This window comes from Eurosta solidaginis, chromosome 1 (genome assembly GCF_040869045.1).
Source record: "Eurosta solidaginis isolate ZX-2024a chromosome 1, ASM4086904v1, whole genome shotgun sequence".
NCBI classification, from domain to species: domain Eukaryota; kingdom Metazoa; phylum Arthropoda; class Insecta; order Diptera; family Tephritidae; genus Eurosta; species Eurosta solidaginis.
The window spans coordinates 109,242,072-109,267,868 of record NC_090319.1 but is presented as its reverse complement, the minus strand read 5'-3'; the positions used below and the strand labels follow the sequence as shown (position 1 = coordinate 109,267,868).

The 25,797-nt window shown below is 38.5% G+C and overlaps 1 protein-coding gene across 7 annotated transcripts in view; it reads right to left on the bottom strand.

The window, feature by feature from the left end:
* The window catches only part of Hs6st (heparan sulfate 6-O-sulfotransferase), an 812,621-nt gene that overhangs the window by 622,554 nt on the left and 164,270 nt on the right, over positions 1–25,797 (bottom strand). For 3 of the 7 annotated variants that reach the window (XR_010948596.1, XM_067759679.1, XM_067759678.1), the window contains exon 3: positions 10,359–10,411. The exons of the other annotated variants lie outside the window; for them this stretch is intronic. Coding sequence is in view for 2 of the 3 variants with exons in the window: in XM_067759679.1 (XP_067615780.1) it covers positions 10,359–10,411 (53 nt within the window). In the remaining variant the exon portion in view is untranslated. The remainder of the gene's footprint in view (positions 1–10,358; positions 10,412–25,797) is intronic. 7 annotated transcript variants of the gene reach the window in all.

Genomic DNA, 25,797 nt, shown 5'->3' with positions numbered 1-25,797 from the left:
AAACTTATTTATATTTTATTCGTTATTCGAACAAATTTTGTCAACTCTGATTGTAGGGTACATCACCTGTGTAAAAGGTGTGATTGGAATATGAACGGGTTGCGATGATACAGGGAGTCGAAAATTGGCTTCTTTTCCTCGCGATTTTTTTTTTTCGAAAAATATTGAGAGAAAGGTTCGAATGATTGTTAAAGGGCTTTTTTATAGTTTTCAAAAAAAGAATTTTACAAAAAATGTTTGACCAATTTTTGTAATAAAATTTTCCTACTTTTTATACTCAGCTGAGCAGAGCTCACATAGTATATTAACTTTGCTCGCATAACGGTAATCCGTAACGGCATAAACTAATCGAGATAGATATAGACTTCTATATATCAAAATGATCTGGGCGAAAAAAGAAATTCATTTAGCCATGTCCGTCCGTCCGTAAACACGATAACTTGAGTAAATTTTGAGATATCTTGATGAAATTTGGAACGTAGGTTCCCGGCCACTCATCTAAGATCACTTTTTAAAATGAATGAAATCGGACTACAACCACGCCCACTTTTTCGATATTCGATATCGATACCGAAAAATTACCAAAGACGACTAAAGCGATGAAACTTGGTAGGTGCGTTGACCTTATGACGCTAAATAGAAAATTAGTAAAATTTTGGACAATGGGCGTGGCACCGCCCACTTTTAAAAGAAGGTAATTTAAAAGTTTTGCAAGCTGTAATTTGGCACTCGTTGAAGATATCATGATGAAATTTGGCAGGCACGTTACTCCTATTACTATGTATGTGCCAAACAAAAATTAGCAAAAACGGATGACGAACACGCCCACTAAAAAAAAAATTTTTTTAAGTCAAATTTTAACAAAAAATTTATTATCTTTACAGTATATAAGTAAATTATGTTAACATTCAACTCCAGTAATGATATGTTTCAACAAAATGCAAAACTGAAAAAAAATTTCAAAATGGGCGTGGCTCCGCCCTTTTTCATTTAATTCGTCTAGAATACTTTTAATGCCATAAGTCGAACAAAAATTTACCAATCCCTGTGACATTTGGTAGGGGCATAGATTCTATGGCGATAACTGTTTTCCGTGAAAATGGGCGAAATCGGTTGAAACCACGCCCAGTTTTTATACACAGTCCACCGTTTGTCCTTCCGCTCGGGCGTTAACACGATAACTTGAGCAAAAATCGATATATCTTTAATAAACTTAGTTCACGTACTTATCTAAACTCACTTTATCTTGGTATAAAAAATGCCCGAAATCCGAATGGTTTATTGACGGAAAATATAACTTTTGAAAAAACTTTGTAAAATGGGTGTGACACCTACCATATTAAGTAGAAGAAAATGAAAAAGTTCTGCAGGGCGAAATCAAAAGCCCTTGGAATCTTGGCAGGAATACTGTTCGTGGTATTACATATATAAATAAATTAGCGGTACCCGACAGATCATGTTCTGGGTCACCCTGGCCCATATTTTGGTCCATACCTCGAAAACCCCTTCACATATGCAATTAAGGGCCACTCCCTTTTAAAACCTTCACTAATACCTTTAATATGATACCCATATCGTACAAACGCATTCTAGTCACCCCTGGTCCACCTTTATGACGATATCTCGAAAAGGCGTCCACCTATAGAACTGAGGCCCACTCCCTTTTAAAATACTCATTAACACCTTTCATTTGATACCCATATCGTACAACACACATTCGAGAGTCACCCCTGGTCCACCTTAATGGCGATATCGCGAAATGGCGTCCACCTATAGAACTATGGCCCACTCCCTTTTAAAATACTTTTTAATACCTTCCATTTGAAACCCATGTCATACAAACACATTCCAGGGTTACCCTAGGTTCATTTTGCTAAATGGTAATTTTCCCTTATTTTGTCTCCAAAGCTCTCAGCTTAGTATGTAATGTTCGGTTACACCCGAACTTAGCCTTCGTTACTTGTTCAATATTGCAACTTTTCGAAATATGAGCCTGCTTCGATTTCTTTTTTGTGTTGCTCAAACTAAAGCCCAATTAAACTCCTACAAAAATTTATTGGTGACTTTGTGGGGCAATGTAAATTTTTCCACGTTTTTTCGCTTTGAAGCTTTTAGGAGCAATCGCGCTACAGTTTCAAAGCAAACAAAAAATATAAAAATTGACGTGGCAGCATAAAGTGACCTGCACAGTTTTTGTAGGTGGAGTACTCTTTATTTTAAGCAACAGTAAAAAACGAAATCGGTTCGTAGTGAAAAACCAAACAAAAATACAAAAATACAAAAATTTCAATTTCAATTATCTCCTTTATTAAAAATGCCAACGTCAAAAATTGCTATACTCCCTCAGTAATTTGCCGAAGTCTGGAGGAGAAATTCATATTTCGAAAACCTAGAGTTCGTGATATATGATCAATTGAATGTTCGAGAGATTCGAATGCTCTTATGTACACATATTCGATTTTCAGAATTCGATTAGTTCAACTCATCGATTATTCGAATAATTGCTCGTTGAAATATAGATTGGTAAACTTTAAGCATAAAAACTCAATAGGGACAAAAATTGATTGCGGACCGACCACAAAAAACAGCTTTTCATAACATAAATCGTTACCTTGTTTGATAGAGGTTTAAGAACATGATTTATTTTCGCCATACTTTGTTTTTCAAAAAATTTCCTACTTTGCAAAAAGTTGCGAATCTATGGTGAAATTCTCATATTTTGTATTGATCATAACTTTGAATGGCTAAAGCACAAGCTTTTACGAAACAAATATAAATAATGCTCATTTTATGACAAAATCATTTTTAAAATTGTTTCCCAATATTTTTTATTTTCAACCAAAAGTTTGTATTTGTATGCGCTAAATATGAAAGAGTATAGAGTAGAGCCATTGCATGAAAAGTGATAGTAATGCTGGGGTGGTGCTACGAGGTACGACGTTTTTTAGAGCGCAGCAAATAACAAAATAGTAACTACAAATGATATGCTTTCTGTATCAGAGCAGTGGGGAAGGTAGGGCATTGCTTTCCGTGGTCATTTCCGTCACTCACTCGTTGACGTTTCCGAATGGTATTAGGAACTATTCGGTGTCATATCGGGGAGGTAGTAGGTACTGTTTTTGGGGTCAGATCAGGTCCATATAAAAATAGTTTTCGGGACTATTTCGGGGGTAATTTCGAGGTCAATTTGTGATAATTTCATGATGATTTGGGCACTATTTCAGGATTCTTCTGAGGGCATATAGGGATCACATCGGGTTAGTTTTGAGATGGTTTTGGAGGCTACTTCGGGGTTATTTCAAGGTTGTTTCGGGATCATTTGGTGACTATTTCACGGTTCTCCTATGGTCATTTCCTGACGATCGCGGGAGCTATATCCGGGTTCTACAAAGCTCATTTGGGGACCACTTCGTAGCAATATCGGGAGATCGTTTCGGACTCATTTTGGGGTTATTTCGGGATAATTTAAGAACTAGTTCCTGTTTCTTCGGAAGTCATTTAGAGCTCAATTTTTGGTCATTTGCTGATGATCCGTTGAAGGACTCTCCAGAGGTCATTTGGGGATCACTTCGGGGTAATTTCGTGATGATGCTGGGGACTATTTCAGGGTACTTCCAGGGTCGTTTCGAGGTCATGCGAGAGAAATTTGGGAATAACTTCGGGAATGATCAAAAAAGGTCCCGTAAGAAGCCTAAAATAGTCCACAATATCATCATGAAATCATACCAAAATGACCCCCAAACGATCAAGATTTGATCAAACGACACTAGCGATAGTGTCACATTTTTATCCCCACATATTATAATAGCTGCTTAGTCAAACGGCTGCATACATTACTAATACCCTGAAGTAACCGTCTGGTCTTGCCATAATTTTCGTTATTCTTTAAATGTATATCAGGACTATTTTTTAAGAAGTGGAGAAACTTAGCTTTTTCGAAATAGTTTCAAAATTACTTGAAATATTATCAACTGTATTTAATTAGCGAGACTTGCTCATATTGCTTTATACAATTGTTTTGTTATTGATATTAGAGGAGAATTGCAAAGTTTACAAACGGCGACGGTTACTAGGACATGTTTCTGAATTTGAAATAATATCGAAATTCAAATCATAAATAATGCCGAACATATCTGGTATTTAATGATCCCTAATGTAATCCTTTAGTATGTAATCCCGTAAAATACCGCAATACACCAGAATTTATATAGAAATACTCTGAAAGTAATTACGAAACTAGTGTTGACAAGTTTTTGAAACAAAAGATATTGGTAATATGTTATAAAAAATAAATGAAAGGCGCGATAACCTCGGAAGAGATTTAAGGCCGAGCTTCTCCTCCAATGTGCGTCGTACTCCTTTTAATTTTCCCTACAAATTGGCGGGACAGGACCTACTTGTTTTATGCCGACTCCGAACGGCATCTGCAAGGCAGATGAGTTTTCACTGAGAGCTTTTCATGGCAGAAATACACTCGGAGTGATTGCCAAACACTGCCGAGGGGCGACCCCGCTTAGAAAAATTGTCTTCTAATTGCAAAAAACTTGTTTCTAAAATTTTGATGTTGCTTTGCCCGGGCGTGAACCCAGGGTATTTGGTGTGGTAGGCGGAACACGCTACCATCACACCATGGCGGCCGCCAATATGTTGGTAATATGTTACTGGCTATTAACACTGCCACTCCTGGGACATATTTTGTTTATTTGCACTCAAATATGTTCCGCCAACACCGTATGCATTTGTAATACATACAGAGTGATGCGAAATTGTATTAAATACTCTGTGCGCGTATTCCTGGAGCCAATACACAGACAAAAATACGCGATACATTTTTTTGAGTTCCGTACAGCTTTTTCGAAAAATCGGTGTTCAACGCTCTCATGCTGATCGTGGGTCATCGCATCTCGGTCGATTTCGAGAGTACTTTTCAATGTATAAATGTCAGGTATGACGCGATATTTGCGATGACCACAATTCGGTTTCCAAAAAATTTTAAAAGCTGTAGACTTTTCACTTGCTGGAGTCGGAAAGTTCTGCAAAACACCATTTTTGAGTCATACCAATCCAAGATTTCAATATGTGATAATCTATCAAATTAACTAAGATTCAACAAAGAAGAAATATGTGGTACGTGCATGGCGTATAAGTAATTTTTTTGTATGAACACTTCACACATAATCAGAGTACGATTTTGAAAATCGAATTATCGTTGAGTTGCGATTATTCAAATAATCTAAATAAAACAGTTACTCGCAAAGTGAAATTCGATTTATAAAGATTCAAAAAGCTTATATCGCATAATGGAATACTCGATTAATCAAACTATTCGAAGAGCCCTACTGAAAACACTGTTGTTGTTGTTGTTGTTGTTGTAGCAGTGCTTCGCCCCACCTAACAGCTGCGACCGATCACAAACTGTCATCAACATCCTCTAACGGGAGTCCAAGGAAACTTGCTGTTTCAACAGGGGTGGACCATAATGAAATGGGTGTTAGAGGCGTTGTTTCCACATTACAATTAAAGAGATGGTTGGTGTCATGTGGGGACACATTGCAAGCGGGGTATACATTTTGTATGTCGGGGTTGATTCTGGATAGGTAAGAGTTTAACCTGTTACAGTATCCAGAACGAAGTTGAGCTAGAGTGACTCGCGTTTCCCTGGGGAGTATGCGTTCCTCTTCCGCAAGTTTTGGGTACTGTTCTTTGAGTACTGCATTCACCGGGAAATTCCTGGCATAAAGGTCCGACGCCTGTTTGTGGAGTTCACCAAGGACCTGCTTGTGTTTTTTTGCTTCATACGGCTGAGTTCTCAGGTGCCGTATTTCCTCAAAATGCTTACGGAGATGACTCCTTAAGCCCCTAGGCGGTGTTGGCTCATCAATCAGATGTCTGTTGGGATATCCAGGTTTCTGGGTATTCAACAGGAACCGTTTGGTTAGCATCTCATTTCTCTCCCTGATGGGGAGTATTCTCGCCTCATTATGTAGATGGTGTTCTGGGGACATAAGAAGACAGCCCGCGTCGATTCTGAGAGCAGTATTTTGGCAGGCCTGTAGCTTCTTCCAGTGGGTAGTTTTTAGGCTTGGCGACCATATAGCGGACGCGTAGCATGCAATCGGCTGGCCAATTGCTTTGTATGTGGTAATGAGCGTTTCTTTGTCTTTTCCCCAAGTACTGCCAGCAAGGGATTTGATGATTTTATTACGGCTCTGGATTTTCGGAACAATTGTGGCTGCGTGCTTACTAAAATTTAGATCCTGATAAAAACGTCACACCCAAGATTTTGGGGTGTAAGACAGTCGGTAGCGTAGTGCCATCGACGTGGATGTTGAAAATGGTCGACATTTGGGACGTCCATGTTGTAAATAAGGCCGGGGAGGATTTAGTCGGTGATAATGCCACGTTAGGCGAGGCGAAAAAAGTGGAGAGATCAGGGAGGTAGCCGCCTATTCTGCTGCAAAGCTTACCAATCTGTGGGCCTGGGCCTGTGGCCATTATTGCGCAGGCGTCGGCGTAGGAAAGGATAGTAACTCCTTCTGGTGGCGAAAGTAGATTAGATATGTATAAATTAAACAAAAGTGGGGATAGGATACCACCCTGTGCCAACCCTTGTTTAATTCTTCTTGGTTTTGATGTTTCATTTCTAAATTGCACCGATGCCTGCAGACCACCAAGACAATTTGCGGTCCACCTTTTAAGGCATGGGGGAAGGGTAGACCCTTCCAGGTCTTGCAGTAACGTGCCATGGTTGACCGTATCAAAAGCTTTTGATAGGTCTAGCGCAACGAGTACTGTTCTATGATGGGGGTTTTGATTTAAACCGCAATTTATCTGGGTGCTGATGGCATTTAGCGCGGTGGTGGTGCTATGGAGTTTTCTGAAGCCATGCTGATGACAGGCTAGCTGCAAATTTGCTTTGAAGTAGGGGAGCAAAATGGCTTCAAGCGTCTCGGCTACTGGCGATAGGAGAGATATCGGGCGATATGACTTTCCTATGTTAGCTGGTTTCCCAGGCTTTAGCACTGGACCCACCTTGGCCATTTTCCATTATTCGGGTATGACAAAGGTGGAAAGAGACAGGTTGAAGACATGTGCTAAATATTTGAAACCCTATTTTCCTAGGCTTTTAAGCATCGGCATGGCTATGCCGTCTGGGCCCACTGCTTTGGATGGTATAGCATGACCGATGGCATCCTCAACCTCTCTGGCGGTGATGGTAATTGGTGACGCGCTGAATTTAGGTTTATGTGCGTGCCTCTTGGCCCTCCGTCTATCTTTGTCGACCGTAGAAGGATATATATATTGTCGGCAGAAAGCGCTCGCGCATTTTTTCGCATCCGGTAGCACTTTATCGCCAAAGGCGATGGAAACTTTGTCATTGTACCTAGACGGATTCTATAGGGACTTTACGGTGGACCAAAGTTTACCTACACCGGCAGAGAGGTTACAACCACTTAGGTGCTCCTCCCATTTCATCCGCTTGTGTTCATCCACAAGCAATCTGATGCGTTGGTTTATATCCCTTATTTGGGGGTCGCCGGGAACGAGCTGTCTTATGAGGTCACGTTCTCTCGCTAAATTTGCGGCCTCCGCCGGGAAGTGGGCCGAATTTCGGGAATTCTACCGGCGGGAATGAAACGATCCGAGGCGGATTCAATGACCTTGAGGAAAGCACGCTCCCCTTGATAGGCATCAGTCGGGATAGGGAGGGCAGCAAGGCAGTTATCTGTAAAGGATTTGTATTCGTCCCACTTTCCTTTTTTAAAGTTTATGAAAGTGCGTTTTTCAGTAACGATGAAGTCGGCGGTACGCTCGAACGAAATAAGTATAGGTGATCAGATGCCCATGTTACCATCGGCTGCCAGTTGACGCAGTTTACGAGTTCTGCGCTCACGATTGAAATATCCGGCGAGCTGTGACAGCTTCCTACCATACGTGTGGGGGCGGCTCCGTTCATTGTGCAGAACGTCGTTTGTTCTATTTGATCCGCCAGCATCTCCCCTACTGTCCACCCGCAAGTTTGATTGCCATAGATCGTGTTGGGCATTGAAATCGCCTAAGATAATGCGATTTTTGCCAGTGAGTAAGGCGCTGATATTAGGGCGATATCCACTGGGGCAACAGGTGGCAGGAGGAATGTAGATGTTGATGATTTCTAGGTTTGCATCGCCTGACCGGACAGATAAGCCTTGACGTTCTAAGACACTGTCCCTGCGGTCGATGTCGGGATCAAATATATGATATTGCACAGAGTGGTGTATAATAAACGCGAGGCCGCCTCCATTTCCGCTCTCGGGATCTCTTCTGTGGACATTATACCCAGAACAGGTCTGCAGTGCAGATCTTGCTGTAAGTTTAGTCTCTTGAATCGCAGCAATGCGGATGTTGTGCCGCTTCATGAAATCGACTACCTCCGTGATCTTCCCGGTTAATCCATTACAGTTTAACTGCAGAATTCTGAAGTACGTAGGGGGAGACGCCGTCACTCTGGGAGTAAGCGACGGGTGACTACGCCTGGATTGTGGAAGGCTAGGACGCAACTGCTGTTGTGGCCCTGGGACTGGACGTACTTGGGTAAGCATTGGGGTACCCGCTGTATTTGGGTATGCGGCCTGTCAACATGGCGCAATGAAAACTGTCGAGGGGTTGCCGTCGCGGAGACCAAAACATCTAGGAAAGTGGCACCGTCCATGGCAGGAGCTGCATTGGGCGGATGTCGCAAACATATACGTATATTCTGTGCTGGCAAACGGTGCAAAGGGAGGTAGGGACTAAGAATATGTTTCCCTGACCTACACAATTGCTGCCAGCAAAGAGGGGGGGGGGGGGGGGGGGGGGGGGCAGGGCTGATGGTCGGCATTGCTCCCGCTTGCTGAGCAGTGGGGCTGCTGGAAGGTAGTGGGGGGCGCTAAGGCGCAGACTACGGGACGTCCTAGGGCGTGAACAGCAAGGAGTCATAAAAGATTTATAGAAGTTACGTGGACGTCTGGTTTTGGGATCTAGCCCAGAACAACCTCTCCGATGCAACCATCCCTTACACGAGACACACTGACAAGAGTATGACCGTCCTAAAAAGATTATGTTCCGGCAGATGCGGATTGGGTTCGATACCTTGCCGGAGCAAGAGAATATGGAGCAGTCCCGTTGCAAGGAGCCGCTGGGAGGATGACAATTTGTGGGAGGGACGCAACAAATTAAATGGGGTTCCACTGAAATGTCAGTCCTTGGTCGGGAAAAATCCCGAGTCGCTCCGGTACATAGAACCGACCGCCTTGGGAAAAGACTGAAAACACTAACTACCACCACTACTACCGAAAAAATAAAAAAAAACATTATTTTGCATTTTTATAGACCCTCAAAGTTTTATTTATATTATTTCGTAGGTCTTGCACGGAATGGAATGTTTGAGACATTTTTTGTACAAAACACCAAAAATTTGACATACTTTTTTCATACTGGGCGGTCTAATGTACAAATGTAATACAAACTGCTAGCTGTGTTTTTGTTATTGCCACCGCTATATGAACTGAAATGGAAAATATGTTACCAAAAATGCACCAACACTAAGTTAAGTTTGAGAGTATCTTTTATGTTTTCTAAACAAGCAAAGCTTCGCGCATAACAAGCAATATACGCAATAAAAACTTTTAATTATGCCATCAGCTATGTTCAGGGTTTTACAGTAACAAAAACAGGTACGCTTTTTTAGCGTTTACAGGAATTTCATTGAGATGTGAAAGTAAGGAACTATTAATTCAGTCAGTTTTTTACAAAAAAAAATTCTATTTTTTTTGAACTAAACAACAAAATCGTAGTTCAGGTTCTCTTTCTTGTTGCATAGAAAAAAGAGTTTTAATTCACTGCGCAAATTTTATTTTACATAGTTTTAAGAAATAAATCAAACGGTAAACATAGAAAAAGCAGGTAAGCACCGTGTGAAAATTTAAATATTTTCGTGAAAAAAGGAATACCATGGGCACAAGAAGGGATATTAAGACGAGTTTAACATCACTTTCACTTAGAAACAACAGAGGAAATAAATTTCGTACTTTCGTGCTTTTGAATTAAAAGTGAAGTGGTAAAAGGAAAACAAAAATTTATAAAAAAATTATGTAAATATATTTTCACTTCATAGAAGACGAATTCCAACCCCGAATGTGTTTTATTTATATTATTTTTTAAGTCTTAAACTCCTTGTTACTGACGGAAAGGAAAACGATTTCTCTAAAAGGCGGTAAACATATTAATGAGCTTAATTTTTAAAATTGCTAAAGATTACTTAAACCTTAGTTCATTAGTAACTAACAGAAAGTGAGCTGTGGATTTTAATAAAACGGAAATAGTTTTTACATACTTACGGTTAGCAACTGTAAATTTTCTTTCGACAAAGTTATTTTGGTTGTGAACATACCTGAAACGAAAAATATTATAATAAGTTTAAAAAATTCTCATGATAATAAGTATTATAGTTTAAAAATTTGCTTATTTGTATAAGTTTGTACGGCAACCGAATGGACCAAATCAATTATTTTTTAAAGATAGCAAGAAACCAATTTTTCTGTTAGTAAGCTTTAAATCAGCGGCCACCGTGGTGTGATGGTAGCGTGCTCCGCCTACCACACCGTATGCCCTGGGTTCGCACCCCGGGCAAAGCAACATCAAAGTTTTAGAAATAAGGGTTTTTAATCAGAAGAAATTTTTTCTAAGCGGGGTCGCCCCTCGGCAGTGTTTGACAAGCGCTCCGGGTGTATTTCTGCCATGAAAAGCTCTCAGTCAAAACTCATCTGCCTTGCAGATGCCGTTCGGAGTCGGCATAAAACATGTAGGTCCCGTCCGGCCAATTTGTAGGGAAAATCAAGAGGAGCACGACGCAAATTGGAAGAGAAGCTCGGCCTTAGATCTCTTCGGAGGCTATCACGCCTTACATTTATTTAATAAGCTTTAAATCATAGATACAGGGTCGCACATCGAGCGTATACAAGGTATGCCAGTACCAATAAATAAGACAAAGAAGAACATGGTTTCGGAACACATTTTAGATCCCAACAAAATCACATATATACCAACTATCATACCAAATTCAAACTTTGCTAGTCTTATGATCAAAAACACTATTCTCCTCAGCAAATATCAATAAAACAATCAATCTATTATGTACAATAATAAGCCCAGTGCCTACGACTTGCTGGAAAATATGGAAATGTTCAAACAAGAAACCCTCCATGACGAAATATTCTAACCGTCTCCCAATCAAATTTGCCAAAACATAACGGAAAACGGTTACAATATACATATATGTATATTTATATTTCATGTTCGTGCTTACTCTTTTGCTAAAATTGATTTACAACATCCTTTCAAAAAAGGCTAGGAAAACATTTGGTAGATTTTAATCACATTTTATACATTTAGTCAAATATTTTAAGATCTGAAAAACATAAATATTACGAGAAATCAGCATTTTGTCGTGTTAAGTCAACTATTCCGATTTTGCAACTGACTCTCCAATACAACAAACAAAAAAGCGATACCGAATTTTAGCCCCATAACCCAGTGGGGATTGCTGTAGTGTCTACTGATTACATTTGAACCTTGCCTTTATAAGTATGTAAATGCACAGCAGCAACTGCAAAAAATTGTGTTGTATTCATTTTGATCAAAATTTTTTAATAGCTGATCCTATTTCTACATATTCGCAAAAAAATACCGCGAAAGTTAAATTTTATAATTACGTGCTCTAAAATGTAGGGCAGTGTCATCAGAGTCTTGAACAATTGCGAAATCATAAACATGCCAACGGAAGTAAATCTCCACAAATAAAATAGCTGGAACTGCGGTTAAAAATAGATAAAAGTTAAAAAGGACCAAAAAATTTAGATGACGGCCATCGCTAGATTACAAAAGTTTTAATTAGTTTCTAATGCTGTAGGAACTGATGTTGAATGAGTTTTCATACAATTTACATACATACGATTCATGTACAACTTTTACAAGAAACAAAGGAATGCTTCCAACCATACAAAAAGAAAACCGTGTAGGCGAGTAGTACAAGACCAAGTATTGTTGTCACCAGCGAATCAGACAACCTGCGCAATGGAAGTCACGTTGTTGTGAACAGAAACAAATTCGAACTCCTAGAAGGATTCAGTCTATTTGGAAATCAGCGGGTACAGAAATATATGCGGGTACGAAAATAATGGAAGCCTAGGCAAGTACTACTCTGAAGTGGGTGGGGAGGTGAAAAGTAAATACTTATCTCGAATCAAGATTCCGTACTTAGGCTTTAATTTTACCTCTCCCGACGTATGGGGCGCAATAGCTTTGCAAAAGCTTGTGTCGGATGCAGAGAGGTTTGCTAATGGCAAATGCAAAAGAATACGTGCAATACATAGACAGGTACAAACTTGCGACTGTAGGGCCGAAAATTCCCTTATTTCCTCAAACTTGCCGTTTAAGTCGCAAGCACGACATGTATGTTTATGATGACGGATACAGCATTCGGTATGTGCATTCCAGGCGCTTTAAGAATGAGTGCTTCTCCCTATCGTCCTTCTCATTCGTCTGTATATGGACACAGATAAGTGAGATATTGTAGAACTTGGCAACACAGACAGTACTAACTGCGCTTCTCTGCATGGCCAGAGTGGTTCAAGTCCCGGGCAAAAAAACAAAACAGTTTTTCTAAACGGGGTCGTCCCTTGGCGGTGGTTTAGCAAACACTTCGAGTATATTTCAGTCATGAAAGCCATGTAGTCTTTTGAACATTTTTATACTCAGCGCGCTTTGCACACAGAGTATATTAACTTTGATAACACGATAACTTGAGTAAATATTGAGATATCTTCACCAAATTTGGTACACGAGCTTATCCGGAATAGATTGGTATTGCAAATGAGCGAAATCGGATGATAACCACGCCCACTTTTTATATATATAACATTTTGGAAAACACAAAAAACCTGAGTATTTAGTAAATAATACACCTAGAATGTTGAAATTTGCTTTGTGGACTGATATTGATACTCTTGATAAAAAATTTTAAAATGGGCGTGGCACCGCCCCCTTGTGATGAAATCAATTTTACAAATATTATTAATCATAAATCAAAAATCGTTAAACCCATCGTAACAAAATTCGGTAGAGAGGTTGCCTTATAGTAAGGAATGCTTTGAAGAAAAATTAATGAAATCGGTTAAGGACCACGCCCACTTTTATACAAAAAATCTCTAAAAGGGTCGTGGACAAATAAAATAAGCTATATCTTTGCAAAAAAGAGCTTTATATCAATGGTATTTCATTTCCCAAGTGGATTTATAGCGATAAATAGGAAAAACTTCAAATTTAAAAAAATGGGCGTGGCGCCGCCCCTTTTATGACTAAGCAATTTTCTATGTTTCGGGAGCCGTAACTCGAAAAAAAATTAACATGTCGTAATGAAATTGTGTGCACATATTTTCCTTAAAGCAAGATTCTAGAAAAAATGGACGAGATCGGTTAAAGGCCACGCCCACTTTTATATAAAAGATTTTTAAAAGGGTCGTAGACGAAAATAATAAGCTAATAATAATAGGTGTCACATGCCTTTAAATTAGGCTTGGTCAGCGATATCAGATGTAGGAAGTGCGGGTTGGAGGAGGAAACGATCGAGCACATTCTGTGCTCGTGCCCTGCACTTGCCAGGCTAAGACTCCAGCTGTCAAATCTAGAAGCAGCAAGTGGCTTAAGTCCTAGGAAGCTTCTAGTATTTGCCAAGAGGACGGAGCTATTTTATAACATAGGTCCTGGTTTTTGATAGGGGTTTTCAGTTTGGTCGTTAAAACAAACTTCTGGTAACACTACGGACTCAATCAGTCTATTTGAGGTCCTCATGGACCGGCCAGTTCAACCTAACCTAATTGCAAAACACTAAAATTTTTGAACATGGGTGTGGCACCGCCCCTTTTATTAACAAGCAATTTTCTATGTTTCAGGAGCCATAACTCGAAGAAAAATTAACGGATCGTAATAAAATTGGGTACACAAATTTTCACTAGAGTAGAAAATAGTTCTAGTAAAAATGGACGGGATCGTTTAAAGACCACGGCAACTTAGATATAAAACAAGTTTAAAAGGGTCGTAGACTAGAATAATAAGCTATAGCTTAGCAAAAAATAGTTTTCAATCAATGATATTTCACTTATCAAGTTTGTTGTAAGAGGAAATGGGGAGATTTTTTTTTTTAACGGGCGGTGCCACGTCTTATGTAGAAATGTAATTTATCTGAAATGAAATTTGAAATTGAAGCTCACGCTGAGCATATAATGTTCGGTTACACCCGAACTTAGACACCTTTACTTGTTATGATTACACTTAGTTATGAGCATGTTTCGGGTAGCGACGGTGTCTATAAGCATCAACTCGTAAGGTAGACACAACTTTGCAACAGTAGGACCAAAAAATGCTTAATTTCACCAATCTGGGGTTGATATCGCAAGCACGAGTTTTATATGTGGCGAAGACAGCACTTGGCATCGCTCTACCACTTGTAGAATGGGGGCTTCTCCCATCGTCTTTCTCCTTAGTCTGTACATGGCGTACATAAAGGGTATTGAAGAAGTTTGCCCTCATGTGCATAGCAGCCACACGTTCGTCGACATGGGCACAACGACCGTACTACCTTGTTTTAACGCACTTGTTTCCATGTATGTTTCCAGGACTAGTGCAAAACACGCTCTACGGAAATGATACTACATCACACGTTAAAACACCGAGTCACTCATGGTTGTCAGACGTCGTCGATGGATGCTACATCCATATTTGTAATAGCATTACCCTCGGGTAACACCATATAGAGTCACGACAAGGTACTCAATGTTCCGCTTCACCCGTACAAGGGCCTCCTCTCCCGTTAATATTGCAGAACTTGATATCACTGTAACTACAAGTTTGTTTATCTAATAAAAATAAAAAATTAAAAAATTTTATTCAAACAATATTTAATTCAAATAGATTCAAAGGTCCGTAACAAAATATAATATTTATATACACAAACACACATCTCTAGTGGAGACAGTTTTCCAACTCTCCTACAGCACAATATTCCACACTTGAACAGTTTTGCTTTTGTTTACTTTTCCAACTGACACTATTTTTGCAACTTCACACGGAATTGCCTCCAGTTACTCTATAATTATGGCGCTGGATTTGATGCAAGTCTTCTAGTTAGTTTTTTATATTCTAGCACAAGCAAATGGTATTTCAGAGTTCATTTGGTGATGGCAGATTTTTCTGTTGCATGAAATAAAAGCATTTTAGTTTTCTATTTATTTATTTTGCCTGATGATAAAGCTTTGCATATCCAACATTTAATTTAAGTGCTCCTGTCAGTGATAAGTCGTTATGCTTTTCAGCATTTCAAATGAAATACTTCTCTGTTGTCCGAATACTATATATTACATAATAAATAACGCAAATTAAAGCAAGCTATTATTTATTTTGTAAAAGGACAAATGAAAAGGATAAATTAAAGAGATTCTGTAAAAGGCGGAAAACATTTTACTGTACATAAATACAAGTGAAAGTTGATAGAGCAGTAATGCAATTTAAAAGTTGTATAAACATAATAAAATGGCAACCTCCTAATGGCCGTCTTTTTAACCGTTTTTTACACTAAGTGTTTGCCATTGTTTACCAGAGGGCCTAATTAAAGTAACAGTCAGCTATTGTTACTAAAAACTTTTATACAAACATTACGACTACAACTCATAATAACGAGATAAACATTTAACGTTAGCATTTAACGGATTACATTTTATTTTACTTAGGACGAAGCATTAAGAGCAAATGAGAGGGGATAGTACAACAATGTAAAACCAGAGCAAAACCAACATTGACAACAGTGATGACATTAAATGGGATTTTTCTACGGCTTTGGCGACTGTAAAATGTGTCCTTTTCAATCTACTAAACAACTTAAATCCAAAACAAATCCATTACAGAGTCTATGTTCACGTAATGAAATGTGTATGCTGGTGTGCGTGTATGTATAGGATTGTCCTAGCTAGAGACTCGGCTAGCAATGCACATACCAATATGACTTCTAAGACTTAGCTCGTGTGCTTTTCGCATTGGCGACATTATGTTGACTTTTGGTCTTATGCTTTGCACACTTCAATGTAATTTAATTTGTGGTTAACCATGGAAAAATATACGTTAGCTTAGCACATTGTTGTTCGCATGACAACATATGAACATGTACATACATACATACTCTAGATCGGAACGTGGTTTCATGCTTCCGTAGTTTGTACAACTAGTTTTAATATTGTTAGATTTATAAAAAAAAAAATGCTAACACCCTTTCATTTTCTTTTAATGGAAACAAACATAGTTCTACTTAGGTGGTCCTTAACCCGAGTTATCAAACCTTTACCCGTCCTATTTGAGTCCTCACCACGCTGAGAAAAAAAACAGAGACCAAATTTAATTATTATTTAAAATGTTCAAATTGAGAACGTTGCACAAATTCAGAAATTTTAAAATTTTTTTAATATTAATTATAAGTCAACGTTTATTCTTTTCTCTTTATACACTACACTAGCAGACCCGTCAGACGTTGTTCTGCCCTAAATTTGGTCTATCTCCATACATTTTAATAAGCTTTTCCCGTCTAACTCTGCCCCCCGCCCCCTCCTCACTTTTTCTTAATCCTTTTATTCACTCCTCCCTCCGTATTTTCGCTTCATCTATCTCTATTTTCGTCTCACTCTATCTCTTTCTGAGTCTCCTTCTCTCTTTTCTCTTCTCTAAAGTTTTTCCCATTCTTCTTCATCCTTTATTGCCAGGCAAATCGAATAGGACGTATGTAAATAGTTATGTGGGTATTATTAATTCATGTCTTTATTTCGGCTTCGCATGTACATTTATCAGTTTTGCCAGGTTAATGCAACTAAATCGAATATCACAATGAAAATTACTTTAAACCTCTCAGCAACAACTTTCATTTGATATCCATATTACACACACATTCTAGGGGTATCCGGGTACAGGTTTTGCCCATATCTGAGACCCTAGTCACCCAGCGGTATAAAAATTACTCTGTACTAAAGCACTCATCAACATCTTCAATTTGATACCCATAATGTCCACCGTAGTGTGATGGTAGCGTGCTCCGCCTACCACACCGTATGCCCTGGGTTCACACCCCGGGCAAAGCAACATCAAAATTTTAGAAATAAGGTTTTTCAATTAGAAGAAAATTTTTCTAAGCGGGGTCGCCCCTCGGCAGTGTTTGGCAAGCGCTCCGGGTGTATTTCTGCCATGAAAAGCTCTCAGTGAAAACTCATCTGCCTTGCAGATGCCGTTCGGAGTCGGCATAAAACATGTAGGTCCCGTCCGGCCGATTTGTAGGGAAAATCAAGAAGAGCACGACGCTAATTGGAAGAGAAGCTCGGCCTTAGATCTCTTCGGAGGTTATCTCGTCTTACATTTATTTATTTTTTTTTTTTATTTAATGTAAAAACACATCCTAATGTTACCCTGATGCACGTTTTGGCCTATATATCGAGACCCTTCACAAATAGGTATGAAAACTACCCTGTACTAAAGCACTCATCAACAGCTTTCGTTTGTTATCCATATTGTATAAACACATTCTAGGGGTACCCGGGTCCACGTTTTGGTCTCAATCTCGAGACCCCAGTCACCAATAGGTATGAAAACTACCCTGTACTAAAGCACTCATCAACAGCTTTCATTCGTTAACCATATTCTATAAACACATTCCAGGGGTACCCGCGTCCACGTTTTCGCTTATATCTCGAGACCCTAGTTACACGCGGGTACGAAAAATACCCCGTATCAAAGTACTCATAAACAGCTTACATTCGATCCAATATTGTACAAACATATTCCAGGAGTACCCAGGTCCACGTTTTGATCTCAAGACCCTATCCAGAACGGGATAAAAATTAGCCTATGTCTGTCTCCTGGTTCTAAGCTACCCCTCCACCAATTTTCAGCCAAATATGTTCACCCGTTACTTCCTCTTCAATCACTCTTTATCTATTAAAAAAGTGCATCAAAATCCGTTGCGTATTTTTAAAGGTTTAAGCATTCAAAGGCACATAGGGACAGAAAAAGCGACTTTGTTTTATACCATGTAGTGATGTACATCCAAACATACCTGTAAACCTACGCCAGAAGTTAAATAACGCAGCGAATGGTATATATGTACGTATGTATGTGTCGCATCAAGCCCCACTCACTAAATCCATCCATCTGTTTATGAGTTATAGCTGTGTAAACAAAAATTTTATGATTTTTTACTACATTTTGGGAATTTGCCACGGCCCTATAATATGTACCTTCAAATTATATTAACTGTACCATCTCACGTAGCTAAGCTTTCAAATGCAAAAAACCTTTTTAAAATCGGAGCATTCTGTGTGAAGTTATGTGCATACATGGAATTTAGCGACTTTATTTGATAAGATTTATAGATAGATAGATAGATATAGATATATGAAAGACCCCTACGATTTTTTCAGACAACAATATTTGCCATATGCGAAAGCATTTGGTGAGATTTGAAGCTTCTTGCTGATAAATTGAAGAAGATATTCCAAAAGAACCTTTCTTATCGGCTGTTGGTATATATGATATAGTGGTCCGATCAATACGCCATCTACTGGGATATTCGGTACAAATGTTCGAGTGTATGTTCTACTCTTTGACGTCAAGCCAAGTCAAGAGAATTTGTTTGAATATTTCCCGCAAAAACATCTGTTTGACTACGCTCAGTAAGTAGACCAATCGACAGTGAAGTCGGACGCCCCGAAAATTTTATTTTTATTTAAAAACAAGTAAGGAAGGCTAAGTACGGGTGTAACCGAACATTACATACTCATCTGAGAGCTTTGGAGACAAAATAAAGGGAAATCACCATGTAGGAAAATGAACATAGGGTAACCCTGGAATGTGTTTGTATGATATGGATATCAAATAGAAGGTATTAAAGAGTATTTTAAAAGGGAGTGGGCCATAGTTCTATAGGTGGACGTCATTTCGGGACATCGCCATAAAGGTGGACCAGGGGTGACTCTAGAATCTCTTTGTACGATATGGGTATCAAATGAAGGGTATTAAAGAGTATTTTAAAAGGGAGTGGGCCATAGTTCTATAGGTGGACGCCTTTTAGAGATATCGCCATAAAGTGGACCAGGGGTGACTCTAGAATGTGTTTGTACGACATGGGTATCAAATGAAAGGTGCTAATGAATATTTTAAAAGGGGGTGGGCTTTAGTTCTATAGGTGGACGCCTTTTCGAGATGTCGCCACAAAGGTGGCCAGGGGTAACTCTAGAATGTGTTTGTACGATATGGGTATCAAACTAAAGGTATTAATGAGGGTTTTAAAAGGGAGTGGCCCTCAGTTGCATATGTGAAGGGGTTTTCGAGATATGGACCAAAATATGAGCCAGGGTGACCCAGAAAATCATTTGTCGGGTACCGCTAATTTATTTATATATGTAATACCACGAACAATATTCCTGCCAAGATTCCAAGGGCTTTTGATTTCGCCCTGCAGAACTTTTTCATTTTCTTCTACTTAATATGGTAGGTGTCACACCCATTTTACAAAGTTTTTTCTAAAGTTATATTTTGCGTCAATAAGCCAATCCAATTACCATGTTTCTTTTTTTTCATATTTGGTACAGAATTATGGCATTTTTTTCATTTTTCGTAATTTTCGATATCAAAAAAGTGGAAGTAGTCGGATTTCGGCCATTTTTTATACCAAGATAAAGTGAGTTCAGATAAGTACGTGAACTAAGTTTAGTAAAGATATATCGATTTTTGCTCAAGTTATCGTTTTAAAGGCCGAGCGGAAGGACAGACGGCCGACTGTGTATAAAAACTGGGCGTGGCTTCAACCGATTTCCCCCATTTTCACAGAAAACAGTTATCGTCATAGAATCTATGCACCTACCAAATGTCACAAGGATTGGTAAATTTTTGTTCGACTTATGGCCTTAAAAGTATTCTAGACGAATTAAATGAAAAAGGGCGGGGCCACGCCCATTTTGAAATTTTGTTTTATTTTTGTATTTTGTTGAACCACATCATTACTGGATTTGAATGTTGGCATAATTTACTTATATACTGTAAAGATATTCAATTTTTTGTTAAAATTTGACTTAAATTTTTTTTTTTTTAAGTGGGCGTATTCGTCATCCGATTTTGCTAATTTTTATTTAGAACATATATAGTTATAGCAGTAACGTTCCTGCCAAGCTTCATCATGATATCTTGAACGACAGCCAAATTACGGCTTGCAAAACTTTTAAATTACCTTCTGTTAAAAGTGGGCGGTGCCACGCCCATTTTCCAAAATTTTACTAATTTTCTATTCTGCGTCATAAGGTCAACCCACCTACCAAGTTTCATCGCTTTATCCGTCTTTGGTAATGAATTATCGCACTTTTTCGGTTTTTCGAAATTTTCGATATCGAAAAAGTGGGCGTGGTTGTAGTCCGATTTCGTTCATTTTAAATAGCGATCTGAGATGAGCGCCCAGGAATCTACATACCAAATTTCATCACGATACCTCAAAGTTTACTCAAGTTATCGTGTTTACGGACGGACGGACGGACGGATGGACATGGCTAAATGAATTTCTTTTTTCGCCCAGATCATTTTGATATATAGAAGTCTATATCTATCTCGATTAGTTTATGCCTTTACGGATTATTGTTATGCGAACAAAGTTAATATACTCTGTGAGCTCTGCTCAGCTGAGTATGAAAAGATGATAAAAAATTTTAAGGACTACCTTTATATAAATGGACCAAAAAATAGAAGACAATTTTTCCTTTAATGCAGACCTAGTCTTGTTGAATTTTGACTAAAAAACTTTAACAATAGCTCTTGTAAAAGAATTTTGGGATTTAAAACTTCATTTATATAAAGGTAGTCCTTAAAATTTTTTTATCATCTTTTTATTTTCAATTTTTTAGTATTACCTACAAAAAGGCAATTGCAACTTTAATTAGTAATTTAAGTAATTCCTATGTGAAAATTCTTATCTTTATTTGTTCAAAATAGCAAGATTTAAGAGAATTAGTGGAATTTTCGCTGACAACACTGGCGAAAACATCATAACAAGAGAATTCCATCTCGTTTGCCAGCTACTTAATTTACACAGCTGAAAATCGTGGTGAAATTCGCATACGCCTGAAAGTCTAAAAGAATCGTGGTGAAAGTCGGGTACGCCTAAAAGTATGCAAGGACGTGCATTGAGTTGGATCTTCAACGAGGTGGAATTCTACAACGCCTGCAACACTCAGGAGGCTATGGCCATGAAGGTATGGCCTAATCTTCTAAATAGTTCGACTTGTGCGTTATGTAGCTCAATTTTTTTGATGAAACATTGCACTGTCACCGAGTTTTAAACAATATTTCAGGTTTAAAGTCTCTAGCTATCCAGCAAGTTAGTTAAGAATCGATTGGAAGATTCCCAATTTAAAATTAGTTTTCTTAATAGCTCGATCCATGCGCCACCTAGCGGAATTTTTTTGATAAAATATTGCATTGTCACCGGGTTCTGACTTGCCGCCCAAGTTTCATGTCTTTAGTTAATCTGGAAGTTACTCGAAAATCGATATCAAGATTCCCCCCGTTTTTAAAGGATTTGCAGTTATCTTGACTAGCTCGCCACCTAGTGGAACTTTGTTTTCTATACGTTGTATTGTCACCAGGCCTCTAACTATGTGCTAAGTTTCAAGTCTCTAGGTAATCGGGAAGTTAGTTAAAAATGGATTGAAAGATTCCCAAAATAAAATTAATTTTCCTAATATCTCGATCCTAGCGGAATTTTTTTGATAAAATATTGCATTGTCACCCGGTTCTGACTTATGGCTTAAGTTTCATATTTCCAGCTCACCGGGAAGTTATTCAAAAATCGATTGCAAGATTTCCCTCGTTTTTCAAGGATTTGTAGTTATCTCACTTAGCGTGCCACCAAGCGGAATTTTGTTTTCTGCAGATTGTATTGTAGCCAAGCCTCGAACTGTGTGCCAAGTTTCAAGTCTCTAGGTCACCGGTAAGTTAGTTAAAAATGGATTGAAAGATTCCCAAATCAAAACTAAGTTTATTAATATCTCGATCCATGCGCCACCTGGTTCTGACTCACGGCCCAATTTTCAAGTCTCTGGCTCACCGGGAAGTTACTTAAAAATCATTCGCAAGATTTCCTGCTTTTTTCAGGGATTTTCAGGGATTTTCGTTTATCTCAATTCGTCTGCCACCTGGCGGCATTTCGTTTTCCTCGAATTGTAGTGCCATTGACTCGCAAGCTATGTGCTAAGTTTCAAGTCTCTGGATTATCGAGAAGTTAGTTAAAAGTCGATCGCAAAATTTCCATTTTAAAATTAATTTTCTGTATATCTCGATCCGTGCGCCACCTAGCGGATTTTTTTCACCTGCATTGTAATGTCTCCCAGATCTGAACTATGTTCTAAGTATCAAGTGTCTAGCTCAACGCGAAGTTACCGAAAAAGACTTTTCCGTGGGTCAAAAATTCGTATGGAAATGAGGGGACAAACATGAAAGGGACTTAATATAGAGGTAAATAAAAATAAGTTTCTATTATCAAAAATCTTTAGAATTTTTTATTATTATGATTTCGTTTTTCGCCTTTAATGCATTTTTTAAATATTTTTTTCGATAGATTTTGTCATTACGTAGTTTTTTTAACCATACCTTAAAAGACAACAAGAAAATCAGAAAAAACGGAAGTGCCTTTTATCAAGCAAAGTAATGTACTTTCCGATTGCACACCTCTGCTTGCCCCTAGGACTCAATGAGCTTTGTGGCTCGTATTCGTCAAAGTGACGAAAGTTAGGAGTCTAGTATTAAAGAGAACCAAAGACTATCCCCCGATTCGCGTTAATTTTATATTTCAACACTTAAATTTTGAACACGTTTGAACTGCTTTCCATAAATAAATGTACTTGAACTCTTCGTTTCGAAGAAGCCTTGTTTAAACGCAAATTTTTTATAACATTTTTCAATGATGCCACTCCTCGTTAAAATGAATAAAACTGAGTTTGGGTAATTTGGACATACGTTTCAGAAAGTTTAAAGTGTCATTATTTATAGCAAAAGTGGCTGTTGGTAAGAAAATTTAATTATTACATTCGGAAAAAAAATCAAAAGCAAAAACGGAAGTAGAAAATTACAAAAAAAATCATTAGGCAACACCTTTACTAAAAAGGAGTACTTTGAGACTTCATCTCCCAACTGTTTTATATAGACATATTAATGTTTCTGACAAGACGGCAACGATATAATTTGATATTTGTATACCTAAATGCCCAACGGAACTATGGCATTGATTTCACATTTTGTTTTGTTCACGTTAACTAATTCAAGGTCACGCGGTAAACTAAATTCTAAAAAGTTTTAATTAATGAGTGTTTTGAGTTTTTTCATAATAATTGCGCTAAGCTCATTTGCGATGCAACTAACCAAAAGTTTTTTTTTGTTATATTTAACGTATAAATTCATAAAATTTCAACTTTTATTCATGGGACAAATTTCATTTGCATATGCGACGTAAGCAAATTAATTATAAATTTTTCAATTTCCTAAAGCGCGCATAAATATGTCAAAATAATTATTACCAACTAACTTTATCGCATAAACAATTCAAATTTACATAAATATGTTTATATGGCCTCTATGGCTGCGATTGTTGCAATGAACAGATTTATATTAAATTATAGACTAAGTTTATTCCCATGACATCTTCTACAAATTGGTAAATATCATTTGTTGTTTTCATACTCCATAACGAGTTGGCGGTATTAAAACTGCTTATTTCCATCGATCAATTACGGAATTTATCTTAAATGTTTTCAGTAATTTCGCAATTCATTATTTTATCAAGAAAGGATACAAAATAAAACGAAAGGTCTTGAATTTTTAATACAGTAAAATTTACCACAGAAATAAAAATAGTAACCTGCATGTCATTGTTTCTCGTTCTACAGTCAACGAATCGGTCAAGGCGAAATTATTTAGTGCGTAAGGCGTAGCTCTTTATGATAATGGCCCGAAAAGGGTTAGGAAAGATTAGGAAGATTATTGCTTTTTGAATTAAAGATATGCGTCAAAGGAATCCTATAGACCAGAGGTGCCCTCAAGCGTAAGCTCAGCAAGCTAGGAATCAGTTTTCGCTTTTTAAATCTCACATAAACCTCTAAGTGGACATATGGTATAAGTGACAATTTTAAATTTCAATTGCCTAGTCCAAAGTACCACTTTAGGTATGATTAAAGGCGCGATCGAAAGTAAGGTCGGTTTGTCTGACACCCGCGACTTGCCGCCGAGCCATCGTCTGAGGATAACGTAAGAACAAGCACTTCTTCCGAGCCATTGAACCTTTTCGAACTGGAAAAGATTAAATTAGGCTTATTGTTACAAATATATAAGTTGAAATTTCTTTTACAGTGAAAAAAGGGACCCATATCTATTTTATATAGAACTGCTACACCAGATCCTGTGTCGAGAACTGGCATCACAGCAAATGAAAGTTTTGTATCCCTGGTTACCATTGGTGCAAAGTGTGGCCCCGGAAGCTGGGGTGTCCCTATCTTTGACCAAGTACGCCGGCATAAGGCGTAACGTATGGTCGCACTCGCCTTCTAGCTTCAGAACTGTTAAAAATAAAAAATAAATTAGGGGCGCGATAACCTTAGAACAGATTTTAGGCCAAGCTTCTCTTCCAATTTGCGTCTTGGCGGGACGCGACCTACATATTTTACACTGACTCCGAACGGCATCTGTAAGACAGATGAGTTTTCGCATAGAAGCTTTTCATTGCAGAAATACACAAGGAGTGCGTGCTAAATCACTGCTGAGAGGCGAATCCGCTTGGAAACACTAATTGAAAATACTTGTTTTCAAAATTTTGATGTTTGTTTGCCCAGGAATTGCACCCAGATTCTTTGGGGTGGTAGGCGGAGCGCGCTACCACTACACCACTTAAAACTTTTTTATTAGAATGCACACTCGTGAATTAACTTTATCCGCTCTGTAATGCAGATAGTATGAACTGTTGTTAAGTCTTATAATCTTTTGGTTATTGATTCAAGACTCTTGTATAAAGTAATGTCTATATCCTCCTCATAAAATAGGACCTTCAGATTATCTGTTGCACAGATTGCTGATGCTGTCGTCTTGCAGAAGGTGTCCTGGATCCTGCACCACCTGCCCAGATAAGGCAATGCCAAAGGCGAAAGCAACCTTTGCCAGAGCCTCAAGCAACTCGTATACACATATAACTACCAGGATCGGCATGCTAGTCTTAGGTGGTTACTTTTCGTTTATCAGTTATCAATCCTCCAAGACCGGAATACCGCTGTTAAGCACCTTGATGCACTTCAGCAGCACCTCCCCTGAGACTTTCATTGGGGAGAAACCAAATTCGCAATTGTGATCCTTTTGAGACCCAGACGCGGGTAGGAGTTTAGATTAGGCTTTCGAACGCTTCTCTACAAACTGAGGAAATCGAAAGGAGCCTGGTCAGCGCACTTGATTACCGAGTATCCGCAGAGTGTCTCACAAGAGCCAAACACCGGGTGGGGTCCTGGCGGGCAGTCGATCACGCGACGCATCGCGAGCTTTGGACTAACCACCACTCAGTTTTGCTGTATGATTGCTTGCGATTTGCTGTTGATATCTATTATGGGCACTTGTAGATGGTGCCTGGCAACGACACAGATCTCTCGGATTTCCGGTTCCCTCCCCTGTGTA